Raw genomic sequence first — 16787 nt, forward strand, 5'->3', positions numbered from 1 at the left:
CCTCGTCGAGCAAGACGCCGAATAGCAGGTTTTGTGATTCCCTGAATGTTATCACGAAGAATTTTTCGGTGACGTTTAGCACCTCCTTTTCCCAATCCTTTACCTCCTTTTCCGCGTCCAGACATATTGATATAGTTGCGTACAGAACGAGTACAAAAACAACGTTTGAGTTAACAGAATTCAGACAGCTTTAAAAAGAGGCCATAAAATTACCTACTGCTCGTGGAAACACCCTAATTAACCAATAGAGTTGCGTCATTACAAAATGTTCCGAACATTTTGTACATTTTTTTAAGTAAAACTGTAGTTTTTTTAAAAATTCGTGGTCTTAATGTTTCAGTAAGGCAATAAATTTGGCATCGTTGGAATTCGCCAAACCTTCTGCTACTTACTAAAAAAAAAAAAAGTCAAAAGCTTTTGTGTATCAGAAGATACAGCCGTTTTCCCGTAGCCAAAAAACACAGATTTTATAAAAATGTTAAAGTAATGAGCGTAATGTCATTATGCAGCCAATCAGAAATTACTTTCTTAGCACCAATCAAATGGTTTGTTTTGAACCTTAGCTGTCAATCAATATGAGAAATAAAACTTTGGCGCGATAGTGCATTTTAGACCGTCTTGTGTATCCGTACTACATCGACTTCTTAAAATATGGCTCGTACAAAGCAAACTGCACGTAAATCTACTGGAGGAAAGGCTCCACGAAAACAACTCGCCACTAAAGCTGCGAGGAAAAGCGCACCAGCTACTGGAGGAGTGAAAAAACCACATCGTTACAGACCTGGTACAGTTGCTCTCAGAGAAATCAGAAGATACCAGAAGTCAACCGAGCTCTTGATCCGCAAGTTGCCTTTCCAGCGTCTTGTGCGAGAAATTGCTCAGGACTTCAAAACAGATCTGCGATTCCAGAGCACAGCCGTTATGGCTCTGCAAGAGGCTTCTGAAGCGTACCTTGTTGGCTTGTTCGAGGATACTAACTTGTGTGCCATTCACGCAAAACGAGTTACAATCATGCCTAAAGACATCCAGTTGGCAAGAAGAATTCGTGGGGAACGTGCCTAAGCATCTTACCAAACAAAAAACGGCTATTTTTATAGCCACACATCCATAAAAAATATTACGGCTAGCTTTTTATATCAAACTTTGTCCTGCTTTCTGTTTAAATTTTATGCTACATAAAAATTTTATGCTACATAAAGTTTGACAATGTTAAAAATATGAAGGGCAAGAAAAGTAAAAGCAAGAAAATAAGAAATTTAAAAACGAAAATACTTAAACTTAGGGAATCTAATCTTAAATTTACTCTTTTTTAACTGTTTAAGTGACTTAAACAAGTTTAACTTTGTACCAAGATAATGTTTTTTTGTAAATGTGTGGCTATAAAAATAGCCGTTTGTTAATGTAATAGCCAGATACACACAAATTATTTTTTTGCGGTCTTCTTTGCTGCCTTTTTGGGAGTCTTTTTGACCTTCTTTGCTGCAGGTTTTTTAGCAACAGGCTTCTTTGTGGGTTTCTTAGCTGCTGGTTTCTTAGCCGAGGCTTTCTTTGTGGCAGGCTTCTTTGCTGCTTTCTTTGGCGTGCTCTTCTTTGCTGGCTTCTTTTTTGGTGTACTTTTCTTTGCAGTAGGCTTCTTTGCCGTTGGCTTTTTTGCTGCGGCCTTTTTCTTAGGTTTTTCTTTTTTTACCTGACCTAGCTTGAATGATCCAGAAGCACCAGTGCCTTTAGTTTGAATCAAATCGCCTGATGTTACTCCTCGTTTAAGAGCCATTTTCAGATGATGATCTGAGTTTTCAGCAACTTTGTAATTTGCATGAATATATTTTGTAATAGCTTGGCGAGATGAACCACCGCGTTCCTTTAGGGTAGCGATAGCAGCCTTGATCATGTCCACATATTTAGGGTGATCAGCTGTCTTCTTTGCAGCAGGTTTCTTCTTGGGTGCGATTTTCTTTGGAGAAGCTGCTTCACTCATTTTTAATGTTTTCTTACAACAATCCAACGATAAACGATGCTTGTTATCACAGTAGAAGTATACTAAACATTACCGTGTAAATGAGATATAATTTAAGACGGTGCGAAGTATGCGGACGTAAAAGTACCACTCCCGGGAATTGATTTGGCGCGAAAACAGAAATGTGTGTTTCTGTACATCGTATAATGTCCGTTTTGGGTGCCGCGACTATGCGAAAGCATGTTAATTTTTATTTGTAGTACGACGCAATAGTCTGCAAGAGAAGCTGCTGGAGTTTGAGGTCTTCAGCATTACATCTAGTCTGTTAATTTGGGCTTCTTCCGCGCTCGTGTTAGGATTTTCATAAAGCGTTCTTTGGTTTGCGTTGCGTATGTCGGCCTACATCATCGACACGGCCTGTTTCCGGCTATTAGGAGCAATTCATATATTGGGCACTGCGTTTCGACTTTTTTATTAGACCACAGTAAAAAAATTCACTCACAGAAGTCCCTTTCTTTCATGGCTACAAACACGAAGAATTCTGTCGTAAGTAAAACGAATGCGCAAGCCAAAATGACGATGGGGCGAAGTCATAAGCATGGCCCTGTGGCCCAATGGATAAGGCATCTGACTACGAATCAGGGGATTCCAGGTTCGACTCCTGGCAGGGTCGCACTGTCGCATTTCGGCTGCATGGTCTACTGTGTAACGCGCGCGCGCACGTTCTGGCGTAATGCGTTGATAAACGGAATGTACGCAGACATATTGGAAAGTAATATCACGCACTTAGTATCGTCGCCTTTGTTAGCATTCATGTAAGTTACCATCCACTCGCTACAGTCGCTCTCCATCCTACGGCTAAATCAACAGCCGTGATTTTTACTATGTCGCCGTCCATCCGTACGCGGTGACAGTTGTAAGCTTTACAGTAACGTGACATGCTCCACAAGCAGTTACGGTGTGTGGACGATGCCTATCATGGCAACGCTTGTTCTTTATCGCTTCTCGGCCTAATGGCTAAGATCAAGTGTAGTATCTGTTCTTATCAGTTTAATATCTGGTAGGCCATTCTCTGAATGGTCAGTATATTAATCTGATTTTTGGCCTTGGGTCATGGAGGTGGATTCATTCACGCCGTGACCACGGGTTGCCTTGGTGTTGCACTATTACCGATGGCGGCCCACATAAGCAATAAAAGAATAATAGCAGTCCTCTTTCCGACGGCACTCTGCATAGTCTACGGCGGGAACAAAACGCGTACACTGGGGGAGAATACAGCCTATGCCCCGCGACACGGCAGTTTATAACACACTCAAGCCACAAGCATTAACAAACTTTGAAGGGTACCCTCATGCTACGGTGCAGTTCCAACTCATACTTACCTGACGGGGAAGTAAAGACTGATCAATGAGGGTTTTCTTCCAGAGTGAGGCTCTTGCATTGCACTACGCTTGGGCTGACCTCTGCGATTACTGCAAACGTCAGTAACTCGACCGTACAATTTCTGGTAGTGGGGGCCTGCGTCCGCGCTCGCCCCCTCCTTAAGTCAAAATGAATGAGCTTAGAAAAGTTGCGCGGCCAAATGTCGGTGGTGACTTAAACGCTAAGGTAAAACCTCGCTTGGCTGTTACGAAACGTGATTGCGATATAAGTCCTCGGAAGGCGGCGGAATTTTATTTTATTTGCCATTCCGTCAGGGTTATTGGATGATCGGCAATAGATCGAGTTTGTATGCATTTGAAAGCTCTTTTTTCTCGTACTATCACCTGAAAATGTCGTAGGAAAATGTCATAGGAAACACTTTCAACAACCGCCACGTTCCTTAATTGTTATAACAAGAAATATATCACAGCAAATGAAAATGAAAAGCCTACGACACCGGGAGTTCCCAGGCGGTCCCCCATCCAAGTACTATCCCGGCCCGACGATGCTTAACTTCCGTGATCAGACGAGAACGGGTGTGTTCATCGTGGTATGGCCGTAGACATTAGTAGGTGCAAATACGTGCAATTTATTTTGACGTTGTGATCAAATTTTTTTATTTAATTTCTTTGAGTTACTTAGGACAAGGCGTATGCATGGATTATCTATTAGACTTTAAGGTTATAGTTTTGTGAAAAAAACAATGTTTTTTTAAAGATGTGTGGCTATAAAAATAGCCGTTGTTTTCTGAGTGTAGCGGTTTACTTCTTCTGTCCTTTGTCGTTCTTCTTTGGGAGTAAGACAGCTTGAATGTTTGGCAAAACACCACCAGCTGCAATGGTTACACCGCTCAAAAGTTTGTTTAATTCTTCATCATTACGAACAGCCAATTGTAAATGTCTTGGAATAATCCTAGCTTTTTTGTTGTCTCTTGCTGCGTTACCAGCCAACTCCAATATCTCAGCAGATAAATATTCCAAGACGGCTGCTAAGTAAACTGGTGCTCCAGATCCAATTCGGTTAGCATAGTGCCCTCTACGAAGGAATCTATGCACTCTACCGACTGGAAATTGAAGTCCAGCTCTTGAGGATCTTGTCTTGGCTTTAGCCTTAGCTTTTCCACCTTTTCCACGTCCAGACATAACTGCGATTTGATTTGTAAGTTAATACAAAAACGTACGAATATTTAACGTAAGTGTTAACGAAATAAACTTTACTCGTTTTTTCATCATAAAAATAGGATCGAAATCATGTTTTTTTAACCAATCATAATTAAGTATTAAACAAAAGATTTTTTTTTTAACCAATTAAATTGCGTATCGGCGTTTTCGGATCGAATTCGATCCGATTTTTTTACTTATAAACAAAAAGTTTTGACTTGCAGTTTAATGCTTATTTACAAGTTAAGTAGCAAAAATTTTTAACCATGTCTGACGCAGCAGCTAAAGGAGGAAAACAGGCACCTAAAGTAGCCAAGAAAGGTGAAAAAAGAGCCGGCAAAAAAGGAGGAAAGATTGGTGGAACTGGTGAAAAGAAACGCAAGAGAAAGAGAAAGGAAAGTTATGCTATTTACATCTACAATGTTTTGAAACAAGTTCACCCAGATGTCGGAGTTTCAAGCAAAGCTATGAGCATCATGAACTCATTTGTCAACGACATCTTTGAGCGCATTGCTTCCGAAGCTTCGCGTTTGGCTCTTCAAAACAAAAAGTCGACCATCTCTTCTCGTGAAATTCAAACCGCAGTACGTCTTCTCTTGCCTGGAGAACTTGCAAAACACGCAGTCAGTGAAGGAACAAAAGCCGTCACAAAATACACAAGCAGCAAGTAAACCAACGTCTACCAAACACAAACGGTCTTTTTTAAGACCACACATCTTTAAAAAAACATTTACTTGGCGTCACTACAAGTTAACCGAAGTTAATAAAACTTCTAAATAATGTGCTTAAGAACACTAGCCTACATTTAAAATACTTCCCCATGTGTGTGTGGATTAGCTTCACTTTTCATACGTATTATTAGCTGTACTTGCAGAAAAGACAAGTACATTGATCCATGTTATTGCTTACATTTAACTTAACCCAGCTTTTCACGGAAACACTCCCAGGCAAATTAACCCTACAAAGTATTTCTAAATTTTTTTTGTGTCATATATGACATAGTATCGTATAGCAATAAATGTAACTGTGACAAGACTTTACACATTGTGTAATTTGGAAGCGTGCACAAAGTAATGTTTTAAAAGATTTGTGGCTATAAAAATAGCCGTTTTTGTTGAGCAATGACAACGCTTAACCTCCGAATCCGTAAAGAGTTCTTCCTTGACGTTTTAAGGCATAAACAACATCCATAGCGGTAACGGTCTTGCGTTTAGCGTGCTCTGTGTAGGTTACAGCATCACGAATAACATTCTCTAAGAAAACCTTCAGTACACCTCTGGTTTCCTCATAGATAAGGCCAGAGATACGTTTGACACCACCTCGTCGAGCAAGACGCCGAATAGCAGGTTTTGTGATTCCCTGAATGTTATCACGAAGAATTTTTCGGTGACGTTTAGCACCTCCTTTTCCCAATCCTTTACCTCCTTTTCCGCGTCCAGACATATTGATATAGTTGCGTACAGAACGAGTACAAAAACAACGTTTGAGTTAACAGAATTCAGACAGCTTTAAAAAGAGGCCATAAAATTACCTACTGCTCGTGGAAACACCCTAATTAACCAATAGAGTTGCGTCATTACAAAATGTTCCGAACATTTTGTACATTTTTTTAAGTAAAACTGTAGTTTTTTTAAAAATTCGTGGTCTTAATGTTTCAGTAAGGCAATAAATTTGGCATCGTTGGAATTCGCCAAACCTTCTGCTACTTACTAAAAAAAAAAAAAGTCAAAAGCTTTTGTGTATCAGAAGATACAGCCGTTTTCCCGTAGCCAAAAAACACAGATTTTATAAAAATGTTAAAGTAATGAGCGTAATGTCATTATGCAGCCAATCAGAAATTACTTTCTTAGCACCAATCAAATGGTTTGTTTTGAACCTTAGCTGTCAATCAATATGAGAAATAAAACTTTGGCGCGATAGTGCATTTTAGACCGTCTTGTGTATCCGTACTACATCGACTTCTTAAAATATGGCTCGTACAAAGCAAACTGCACGTAAATCTACTGGAGGAAAGGCTCCACGAAAACAACTCGCCACTAAAGCTGCGAGGAAAAGCGCACCAGCTACTGGAGGAGTGAAAAAACCACATCGTTACAGACCTGGTACAGTTGCTCTCAGAGAAATCAGAAGATACCAGAAGTCAACCGAGCTCTTGATCCGCAAGTTGCCTTTCCAGCGTCTTGTGCGAGAAATTGCTCAGGACTTCAAAACAGATCTGCGATTCCAGAGCACAGCCGTTATGGCTCTGCAAGAGGCTTCTGAAGCGTACCTTGTTGGCTTGTTCGAGGATACTAACTTGTGTGCCATTCACGCAAAACGAGTTACAATCATGCCTAAAGACATCCAGTTGGCAAGAAGAATTCGTGGGGAACGTGCCTAAGCATCTTACCAAACAAAAAACGGCTATTTTTATAGCCACACATCCATAAAAAATATTACGGCTAGCTTTTTATATCAAACTTTGTCCTGCTTTCTGTTTAAATTTTATGCTACATAAAAATTTTATGCTACATAAAGTTTGACAATGTTAAAAATATGAAGGGCAAGAAAAGTAAAAGCAAGAAAATAAGAAATTTAAAAACGAAAATACTTAAACTTAGGGAATCTAATCTTAAATTTACTCTTTTTTAACTGTTTAAGTGACTTAAACAAGTTTAACTTTGTACCAAGATAATGTTTTTTTGTAAATGTGTGGCTATAAAAATAGCCGTTTGTTAATGTAATAGCCAGATACACACAAATTATTTTTTTGCGGTCTTCTTTGCTGCCTTTTTGGGAGTCTTTTTGACCTTCTTTGCTGCAGGTTTTTTAGCAACAGGCTTCTTTGTGGGTTTCTTAGCTGCTGGTTTCTTAGCCGAGGCTTTCTTTGTGGCAGGCTTCTTTGCTGCTTTCTTTGGCGTGCTCTTCTTTGCTGGCTTCTTTTTTGGTGTACTTTTCTTTGCAGTAGGCTTCTTTGCCGTTGGCTTTTTTGCTGCGGCCTTTTTCTTAGGTTTTTCTTTTTTTACCTGACCTAGCTTGAATGATCCAGAAGCACCAGTGCCTTTAGTTTGAATCAAATCGCCTGATGTTACTCCTCGTTTAAGAGCCATTTTCAGATGATGATCTGAGTTTTCAGCAACTTTGTAATTTGCATGAATATATTTTGTAATAGCTTGGCGAGATGAACCACCGCGTTCCTTTAGGGTAGCGATAGCAGCCTTGATCATGTCCACATATTTAGGGTGATCAGCTGTCTTCTTTGCAGCAGGTTTCTTCTTGGGTGCGATTTTCTTTGGAGAAGCTGCTTCACTCATTTTTAATGTTTTCTTACAACAATCCAACGATAAACGATGCTTGTTATCACAGTAGAAGTATACTAAACATTACCGTGTAAATGAGATATAATTTAAGACGGTGCGAAGTATGCGGACGTAAAAGTACCACTCCCGGGAATTGATTTGGCGCGAAAACAGAAATGTGTGTTTCTGTACATCGTATAATGTCCGTTTTGGGTGCCGCGACTATGCGAAAGCATGTTAATTTTTATTTGTAGTACGACGCAATAGTCTGCAAGAGAAGCTGCTGGAGTTTGAGGTCTTCAGCATTACATCTAGTCTGTTAATTTGGGCTTCTTCCGCGCTCGTGTTAGGATTTTCATAAAGCGTTCTTTGGTTTGCGTTGCGTATGTCGGCCTACATCATCGACACGGCCTGTTTCCGGCTATTAGGAGCAATTCATATATTGGGCACTGCGTTTCGACTTTTTTATTAGACCACAGTAAAAAAATTCACTCACAGAAGTCCCTTTCTTTCATGGCTACAAACACGAAGAATTCTGTCGTAAGTAAAACGAATGCGCAAGCCAAAATGACGATGGGGCGAAGTCATAAGCATGGCCCTGTGGCCCAATGGATAAGGCATCTGACTACGAATCAGGGGATTCCAGGTTCGACTCCTGGCAGGGTCGCACTGTCGCATTTCGGCTGCATGGTCTACTGTGTAACGCGCGCGCACGTTCTGGCGTAATGCGTTGATAAACGGAATGTACGCAGACATATTGGAAAGTAATATCACGCACTTAGTATCGTCGCCTTTGTTAGCATTCATGTAAGTTACCATCCACTCGCTACAGTCGCTCTCCATCCTACGGCTAAATCAACAGCCGTGATTTTTACTATGTCGCCGTCCATCCGTACGCGGTGACAGTTGTAAGCTTTACAGTAACGTGACATGCTCCACAAGCAGTTACGGTGTGTGGACGATGCCTATCATGGCAACGCTTGTTCTTTATCGCTTCTCGGCCTAATGGCTAAGATCAAGTGTAGTATCTGTTCTTATCAGTTTAATATCTGGTAGGCCATTCTCTGAATGGTCAGTATATTAATCTGATTTTTGGCCTTGGGTCATGGAGGTGGATTCATTCACGCCGTGACCACGGGTTGCCTTGGTGTTGCACTATTACCGATGGCGGCCCACATAAGCAATAAAAGAATAATAGCAGTCCTCTTTCCGACGGCACTCTGCATAGTCTACGGCGGGAACAAAACGCGTACACTGGGGGAGAATACAGCCTATGCCCCGCGACACGGCAGTTTATAACACACTCAAGCCACAAGCATTAACAAACTTTGAAGGGTACCCTCATGCTACGGTGCAGTTCCAACTCATACTTACCTGACGGGGAAGTAAAGACTGATCAATGAGGGTTTTCTTCCAGAGTGAGGCTCTTGCATTGCACTACGCTTGGGCTGACCTCTGCGATTACTGCAAACGTCAGTAACTCGACCGTACAATTTCTGGTAGTGGGGGCCTGCGTCCGCGCTCGCCCCCTCCTTAAGTCAAAATGAATGAGCTTAGAAAAGTTGCGCGGCCAAATGTCGGTGGTGACTTAAACGCTAAGGTAAAACCTCGCTTGGCTGTTACGAAACGTGATTGCGATATAAGTCCTCGGAAGGCGGCGGAATTTTATTTTATTTGCCATTCCGTCAGGGTTATTGGATGATCGGCAATAGATCGAGTTTGTATGCATTTGAAAGCTCTTTTTTCTCGTACTATCACCTGAAAATGTCGTAGGAAAATGTCATAGGAAACACTTTCAACAACCGCCACGTTCCTTAATTGTTATAACAAGAAATATATCACAGCAAATGAAAATGAAAAGCCTACGACACCGGGAGTTCCCAGGCGGTCCCCCATCCAAGTACTATCCCGGCCCGACGATGCTTAACTTCCGTGATCAGACGAGAACGGGTGTGTTCATCGTGGTATGGCCGTAGACATTAGTAGGTGCAAATACGTGCAATTTATTTTGACGTTGTGATCAAATTTTTTTATTTAATTTCTTTGAGTTACTTAGGACAAGGCGTATGCATGGATTATCTATTAGACTTTAAGGTTATAGTTTTGTGAAAAAAACAATGTTTTTTTAAAGATGTGTGGCTATAAAAATAGCCGTTGTTTTCTGAGTGTAGCGGTTTACTTCTTCTGTCCTTTGTCGTTCTTCTTTGGGAGTAAGACAGCTTGAATGTTTGGCAAAACACCACCAGCTGCAATGGTTACACCGCTCAAAAGTTTGTTTAATTCTTCATCATTACGAACAGCCAATTGTAAATGTCTTGGAATAATCCTAGCTTTTTTGTTGTCTCTTGCTGCGTTACCAGCCAACTCCAATATCTCAGCAGATAAATATTCCAAGACGGCTGCTAAGTAAACTGGTGCTCCAGATCCAATTCGGTTAGCATAGTGCCCTCTACGAAGGAATCTATGCACTCTACCGACTGGAAATTGAAGTCCAGCTCTTGAGGATCTTGTCTTGGCTTTAGCCTTAGCTTTTCCACCTTTTCCACGTCCAGACATAACTGCGATTTGATTTGTAAGTTAATACAAAAACGTACGAATATTTAACGTAAGTGTTAACGAAATAAACTTTACTCGTTTTTTCATCATAAAAATAGGATCGAAATCATGTTTTTTTAACCAATCATAATTAAGTATTAAACAAAAGATTTTTTTTTTAACCAATTAAATTGCGTATCGGCGTTTTCGGATCGAATTCGATCCGATTTTTTTACTTATAAACAAAAAGTTTTGACTTGCAGTTTAATGCTTATTTACAAGTTAAGTAGCAAAAATTTTTAACCATGTCTGACGCAGCAGCTAAAGGAGGAAAACAGGCACCTAAAGTAGCCAAGAAAGGTGAAAAAAGAGCCGGCAAAAAAGGAGGAAAGATTGGTGGAACTGGTGAAAAGAAACGCAAGAGAAAGAGAAAGGAAAGTTATGCTATTTACATCTACAATGTTTTGAAACAAGTTCACCCAGATGTCGGAGTTTCAAGCAAAGCTATGAGCATCATGAACTCATTTGTCAACGACATCTTTGAGCGCATTGCTTCCGAAGCTTCGCGTTTGGCTCTTCAAAACAAAAAGTCGACCATCTCTTCTCGTGAAATTCAAACCGCAGTACGTCTTCTCTTGCCTGGAGAACTTGCAAAACACGCAGTCAGTGAAGGAACAAAAGCCGTCACAAAATACACAAGCAGCAAGTAAACCAACGTCTACCAAACACAAACGGTCTTTTTTAAGACCACACATCTTTAAAAAAACATTTACTTGGCGTCACTACAAGTTAACCGAAGTTAATAAAACTTCTAAATAATGTGCTTAAGAACACTAGCCTACATTTAAAATACTTCCCCATGTGTGTGTGGATTAGCTTCACTTTTCATACGTATTATTAGCTGTACTTGCAGAAAAGACAAGTACATTGATCCATGTTATTGCTTACATTTAACTTAACCCAGCTTTTCACGGAAACACTCCCAGGCAAATTAACCCTACAAAGTATTTCTAAATTTTTTTTGTGTCATATATGACATAGTATCGTATAGCAATAAATGTAACTGTGACAAGACTTTACACATTGTGTAATTTGGAAGCGTGCACAAAGTAATGTTTTAAAAGATTTGTGGCTATAAAAATAGCCGTTTTTGTTGAGCAATGACAACGCTTAACCTCCGAATCCGTAAAGAGTTCTTCCTTGACGTTTTAAGGCATAAACAACATCCATAGCGGTAACGGTCTTGCGTTTAGCGTGCTCTGTGTAGGTTACAGCATCACGAATAACATTCTCTAAGAAAACCTTCAGTACACCTCTGGTTTCCTCATAGATAAGGCCAGAGATACGTTTGACACCACCTCGTCGAGCAAGACGCCGAATAGCAGGTTTTGTGATTCCCTGAATGTTATCACGAAGAATTTTTCGGTGACGTTTAGCACCTCCTTTTCCCAATCCTTTACCTCCTTTTCCGCGTCCAGACATATTGATATAGTTGCGTACAGAACGAGTACAAAAACAACGTTTGAGTTAACAGAATTCAGACAGCTTTAAAAAGAGGCCATAAAATTACCTACTGCTCGTGGAAACACCCTAATTAACCAATAGAGTTGCGTCATTACAAAATGTTCCGAACATTTTGTACATTTTTTTAAGTAAAACTGTAGTTTTTTTAAAAATTCGTGGTCTTAATGTTTCAGTAAGGCAATAAATTTGGCATCGTTGGAATTCGCCAAACCTTCTGCTACTTACTAAAAAAAAAAAAAGTCAAAAGCTTTTGTGTATCAGAAGATACAGCCGTTTTCCCGTAGCCAAAAAACACAGATTTTATAAAAATGTTAAAGTAATGAGCGTAATGTCATTATGCAGCCAATCAGAAATTACTTTCTTAGCACCAATCAAATGGTTTGTTTTGAACCTTAGCTGTCAATCAATATGAGAAATAAAACTTTGGCGCGATAGTGCATTTTAGACCGTCTTGTGTATCCGTACTACATCGACTTCTTAAAATATGGCTCGTACAAAGCAAACTGCACGTAAATCTACTGGAGGAAAGGCTCCACGAAAACAACTCGCCACTAAAGCTGCGAGGAAAAGCGCACCAGCTACTGGAGGAGTGAAAAAACCACATCGTTACAGACCTGGTACAGTTGCTCTCAGAGAAATCAGAAGATACCAGAAGTCAACCGAGCTCTTGATCCGCAAGTTGCCTTTCCAGCGTCTTGTGCGAGAAATTGCTCAGGACTTCAAAACAGATCTGCGATTCCAGAGCACAGCCGTTATGGCTCTGCAAGAGGCTTCTGAAGCGTACCTTGTTGGCTTGTTCGAGGATACTAACTTGTGTGCCATTCACGCAAAACGAGTTACAATCATGCCTAAAGACATCCAGTTGGCAAGAAGAATTCGTGGGGAACGTGCCTAAGCATCTTACCAAACAAAAAACGGCTATTTTTATAGCCACACATCCATAAAAAATATTACGGCTAGCTTTTTATATCAAACTTTGTCCTGCTTTCTGTTTAAATTTTATGCTACATAAAAATTTTATGCTACATAAAGTTTGACAATGTTAAAAATATGAAGGGCAAGAAAAGTAAAAGCAAGAAAATAAGAAATTTAAAAACGAAAATACTTAAACTTAGGGAATCTAATCTTAAATTTACTCTTTTTTAACTGTTTAAGTGACTTAAACAAGTTTAACTTTGTACCAAGATAATGTTTTTTTGTAAATGTGTGGCTATAAAAATAGCCGTTTGTTAATGTAATAGCCAGATACACACAAATTATTTTTTTGCGGTCTTCTTTGCTGCCTTTTTGGGAGTCTTTTTGACCTTCTTTGCTGCAGGTTTTATAGCAACAGGCTTCTTTGTGGGTTTCTTAGCTGCTGGTTTCTTAGCCGAGGCTTTCTTTGTGGCAGGCTTCTTTGCTGCTTTCTTTGGCGTGCTCTTCTTTGCTGGCTTCTTTTTTGGTGTACTTTTCTTTGCAGTAGGCTTCTTTGCCGTTGGCTTTTTTGCTGCGGCCTTTTTCTTAGGTTTTTCTTTTTTTACCTGACCTAGCTTGAATGATCCAGAAGCACCAGTGCCTTTAGTTTGAATCAAATCGCCTGATGTTACTCCTCGTTTAAGAGCCATTTTCAGATGATGATCTGAGTTTTCAGCAACTTTGTAATTTGCATGAATATATTTTGTAATAGCTTGGCGAGATGAACCACCGCGTTCCTTTAGGGTAGCGATAGCAGCCTTGATCATGTCCACATATTTAGGGTGATCAGCTGTCTTCTTTGCAGCAGGTTTCTTCTTGGGTGCGATTTTCTTTGGAGAAGCTGCTTCACTCATTTTTAATGTTTTCTTACAACAATCCAACGATAAACGATGCTTGTTATCACAGTAGAAGTATACTAAACATTACCGTGTAAATGAGATATAATTTAAGACGGTGCGAAGTATGCGGACGTAAAAGTACCACTCCCGGGAATTGATTTGGCGCGAAAACAGAAATGTGTGTTTCTGTACATCGTATAATGTCCGTTTTGGGTGCCGCGACTATGCGAAAGCATGTTAATTTTTATTTGTAGTACGACGCAATAGTCTGCAAGAGAAGCTGCTGGAGTTTGAGGTCTTCAGCATTACATCTAGTCTGTTAATTTGGGCTTCTTCCGCGCTCGTGTTAGGATTTTCATAAAGCGTTCTTTGGTTTGCGTTGCGTATGTCGGCCTACATCATCGACACGGCCTGTTTCCGGCTATTAGGAGCAATTCATATATTGGGCACTGCGTTTCGACTTTTTTATTAGACCACAGTAAAAAAATTCACTCACAGAAGTCCCTTTCTTTCATGGCTACAAACACGAAGAATTCTGTCGTAAGTAAAACGAATGCGCAAGCCAAAATGACGATGGGGCGAAGTCATAAGCATGGCCCTGTGGCCCAATGGATAAGGCATCTGACTACGAATCAGGGGATTCCAGGTTCGACTCCTGGCAGGGTCGCACTGTCGCATTTCGGCTGCATGGTCTACTGTGTAACGCGCGCGCACGTTCTGGCGTAATGCGTTGATAAACGGAATGTACGCAGACATATTGGAAAGTAATATCACGCACTTAGTATCGTCGCCTTTGTTAGCATTCATGTAAGTTACCATCCACTCGCTACAGTCGCTCTCCATCCTACGGCTAAATCAACAGCCGTGATTTTTACTATGTCGCCGTCCATCCGTACGCGGTGACAGTTGTAAGCTTTACAGTAACGTGACATGCTCCACAAGCAGTTACGGTGTGTGGACGATGCCTATCATGGCAACGCTTGTTCTTTATCGCTTCTCGGCCTAATGGCTAAGATCAAGTGTAGTATCTGTTCTTATCAGTTTAATATCTGGTAGGCCATTCTCTGAATGGTCAGTATATTAATCTGATTTTTGGCCTTGGGTCATGGAGGTGGATTCATTCACGCCGTGACCACGGGTTGCCTTGGTGTTGCACTATTACCGATGGCGGCCCACATAAGCAATAAAAGAATAATAGCAGTCCTCTTTCCGACGGCACTCTGCATAGTCTACGGCGGGAACAAAACGCGTACACTGGGGGAGAATACAGCCTATGCCCCGCGACACGGCAGTTTATAACACACTCAAGCCACAAGCATTAACAAACTTTGAAGGGTACCCTCATGCTACGGTGCAGTTCCAACTCATACTTACCTGACGGGGAAGTAAAGACTGATCAATGAGGGTTTTCTTCCAGAGTGAGGCTCTTGCATTGCACTACGCTTGGGCTGACCTCTGCGATTACTGCAAACGTCAGTAACTCGACCGTACAATTTCTGGTAGTGGGGGCCTGCGTCCGCGCTCGCCCCCTCCTTAAGTCAAAATGAATGAGCTTAGAAAAGTTGCGCGGCCAAATGTCGGTGGTGACTTAAACGCTAAGGTAAAACCTCGCTTGGCTGTTACGAAACGTGATTGCGATATAAGTCCTCGGAAGGCGGCGGAATTTTATTTTATTTGCCATTCCGTCAGGGTTATTGGATGATCGGCAATAGATCGAGTTTGTATGCATTTGAAAGCTCTTTTTTCTCGTACTATCACCTGAAAATGTCGTAGGAAAATGTCATAGGAAACACTTTCAACAACCGCCACGTTCCTTAATTGTTATAACAAGAAATATATCACAGCAAATGAAAATGAAAAGCCTACGACACCGGGAGTTCCCAGGCGGTCCCCCATCCAAGTACTATCCCGGCCCGACGATGCTTAACTTCCGTGATCAGACGAGAACGGGTGTGTTCATCGTGGTATGGCCGTAGACATTAGTAGGTGCAAATACGTGCAATTTATTTTGACGTTGTGATCAAATTTTTTTATTTAATTTCTTTGAGTTACTTAGGACAAGGCGTATGCATGGATTATCTATTAGACTTTAAGGTTATAGTTTTGTGAAAAAAACAATGTTTTTTTAAAGATGTGTGGCTATAAAAATAGCCGTTGTTTTCTGAGTGTAGCGGTTTACTTCTTCTGTCCTTTGTCGTTCTTCTTTGGGAGTAAGACAGCTTGAATGTTTGGCAAAACACCACCAGCTGCAATGGTTACACCGCTCAAAAGTTTGTTTAATTCTTCATCATTACGAACAGCCAATTGTAAATGTCTTGGAATAATCCTAGCTTTTTTGTTGTCTCTTGCTGCGTTACCAGCCAACTCCAATATCTCAGCAGATAAATATTCCAAGACGGCTGCTAAGTAAACTGGTGCTCCAGATCCAATTCGGTTAGCATAGTGCCCTCTACGAAGGAATCTATGCACTCTACCGACTGGAAATTGAAGTCCAGCTCTTGAGGATCTTGTCTTGGCTTTAGCCTTAGCTTTTCCACCTTTTCCACGTCCAGACATAACTGCGATTTGATTTGTAAGTTAATACAAAAACGTACGAATATTTAACGTAAGTGTTAACGAAATAAACTTTACTCGTTTTTTCATCATAAAAATAGGATCGAAATCATGTTTTTTTAACCAATCATAATTAAGTATTAAACAAAAGATTTTTTTTTTAACCAATTAAATTGCGTATCGGCGTTTTCGGATCGAATTCGATCCGATTTTTTTACTTATAAACAAAAAGTTTTGACTTGCAGTTTAATGCTTATTTACAAGTTAAGTAGCAAAAATTTTTAACCATGTCTGACGCAGCAGCTAAAGGAGGAAAACAGGCACCTAAAGTAGCCAAGAAAGGTGAAAAAAGAGCCGGCAAAAAAGGAGGAAAGATTGGTGGAACTGGTGAAAAGAAACGCAAGAGAAAGAGAAAGGAAAGTTATGCTATTTACATCTACAATGTTTTGAAACAAGTTCACCCAGATGTCGGAGTTTCAAGCAAAGCTATGAGCATCATGAACTCATTTGTCAACGACATCTTTGAGCGCATTGCTTCCGAAGCTTCGCGTTTGGCTCTTCAAAACAA

General features: G+C 40.5%; 1 protein-coding gene and 12 non-coding genes across 13 annotated transcripts; 9 read left to right on the forward strand and 4 right to left on the reverse strand.

Annotated features, from left to right (window-relative positions):
• Nucleotides 1-2554: 2554 nt before the first annotated feature.
• Trnar-acg (transfer RNA arginine (anticodon ACG)) lies at nt 2555-2627 on the forward strand. The gene has a single exon. It is a non-coding gene; the product is annotated as a tRNA-Arg (tRNA).
• A 324-nt stretch (nt 2628-2951) lies between these two features.
• Nucleotides 2952-3143, forward strand: LOC130661317 (U2 spliceosomal RNA). Its single transcript, XR_008988510.1, has one exon. It is a non-coding gene; the product is annotated as a U2 spliceosomal RNA (small nuclear RNA).
• A 185-nt stretch (nt 3144-3328) lies between these two features.
• On the forward strand, nt 3329-3493 carry LOC130660271 (U1 spliceosomal RNA). Its single transcript, XR_008987472.1, has one exon. It is a non-coding gene; the product is annotated as a U1 spliceosomal RNA (small nuclear RNA).
• A 328-nt stretch (nt 3494-3821) lies between these two features.
• LOC130658318 (5S ribosomal RNA) lies at nt 3822-3940 on the reverse strand. Its single transcript, XR_008985534.1, has one exon. It is a non-coding gene; the product is annotated as a 5S ribosomal RNA (ribosomal RNA).
• A 4468-nt stretch (nt 3941-8408) lies between these two features.
• Nucleotides 8409-8481, forward strand: Trnar-acg (transfer RNA arginine (anticodon ACG)). The gene has a single exon. It is a non-coding gene; the product is annotated as a tRNA-Arg (tRNA).
• A 322-nt stretch (nt 8482-8803) lies between these two features.
• LOC130661319 (U2 spliceosomal RNA) lies at nt 8804-8995 on the forward strand. The gene has a single exon (XR_008988511.1). It is a non-coding gene; the product is annotated as a U2 spliceosomal RNA (small nuclear RNA).
• A 185-nt stretch (nt 8996-9180) lies between these two features.
• LOC130660272 (U1 spliceosomal RNA) lies at nt 9181-9345 on the forward strand. The gene has a single exon (XR_008987473.1). It is a non-coding gene; the product is annotated as a U1 spliceosomal RNA (small nuclear RNA).
• A 328-nt stretch (nt 9346-9673) lies between these two features.
• Nucleotides 9674-9792, reverse strand: LOC130658319 (5S ribosomal RNA). The gene has a single exon (XR_008985535.1). It is a non-coding gene; the product is annotated as a 5S ribosomal RNA (ribosomal RNA).
• Nucleotides 9793-13110: 3318 nt separating this feature from the next.
• LOC130657506 (histone H1-delta-like) lies at nt 13111-14268 on the reverse strand. The gene has a single exon (XM_057460497.1). The coding sequence runs from the start codon at nt 13679-13681 to the stop codon at nt 13130-13132; it is 552 nt and encodes a 183-aa protein (XP_057316480.1). The 5' UTR covers nt 13682-14268; the 3' UTR covers nt 13111-13129.
• Nucleotides 14261-14333, forward strand: Trnar-acg (transfer RNA arginine (anticodon ACG)). The gene has a single exon. It is a non-coding gene; the product is annotated as a tRNA-Arg (tRNA).
• Nucleotides 14334-14655: 322 nt separating this feature from the next.
• On the forward strand, nt 14656-14847 carry LOC130661320 (U2 spliceosomal RNA). The gene has a single exon (XR_008988512.1). It is a non-coding gene; the product is annotated as a U2 spliceosomal RNA (small nuclear RNA).
• Nucleotides 14848-15032: 185 nt separating this feature from the next.
• On the forward strand, nt 15033-15197 carry LOC130660274 (U1 spliceosomal RNA). Its single transcript, XR_008987475.1, has one exon. It is a non-coding gene; the product is annotated as a U1 spliceosomal RNA (small nuclear RNA).
• Nucleotides 15198-15525: 328 nt separating this feature from the next.
• LOC130658321 (5S ribosomal RNA) lies at nt 15526-15644 on the reverse strand. Its single transcript, XR_008985536.1, has one exon. It is a non-coding gene; the product is annotated as a 5S ribosomal RNA (ribosomal RNA).
• Between the last annotated feature and the right edge of the window lie 1143 nt (nt 15645-16787).

This window comes from Hydractinia symbiolongicarpus, chromosome 9, assembly GCF_029227915.1.
Source record: "Hydractinia symbiolongicarpus strain clone_291-10 chromosome 9, HSymV2.1, whole genome shotgun sequence".
Classification (NCBI taxonomy): domain Eukaryota; kingdom Metazoa; phylum Cnidaria; class Hydrozoa; order Anthoathecata; family Hydractiniidae; genus Hydractinia; species Hydractinia symbiolongicarpus.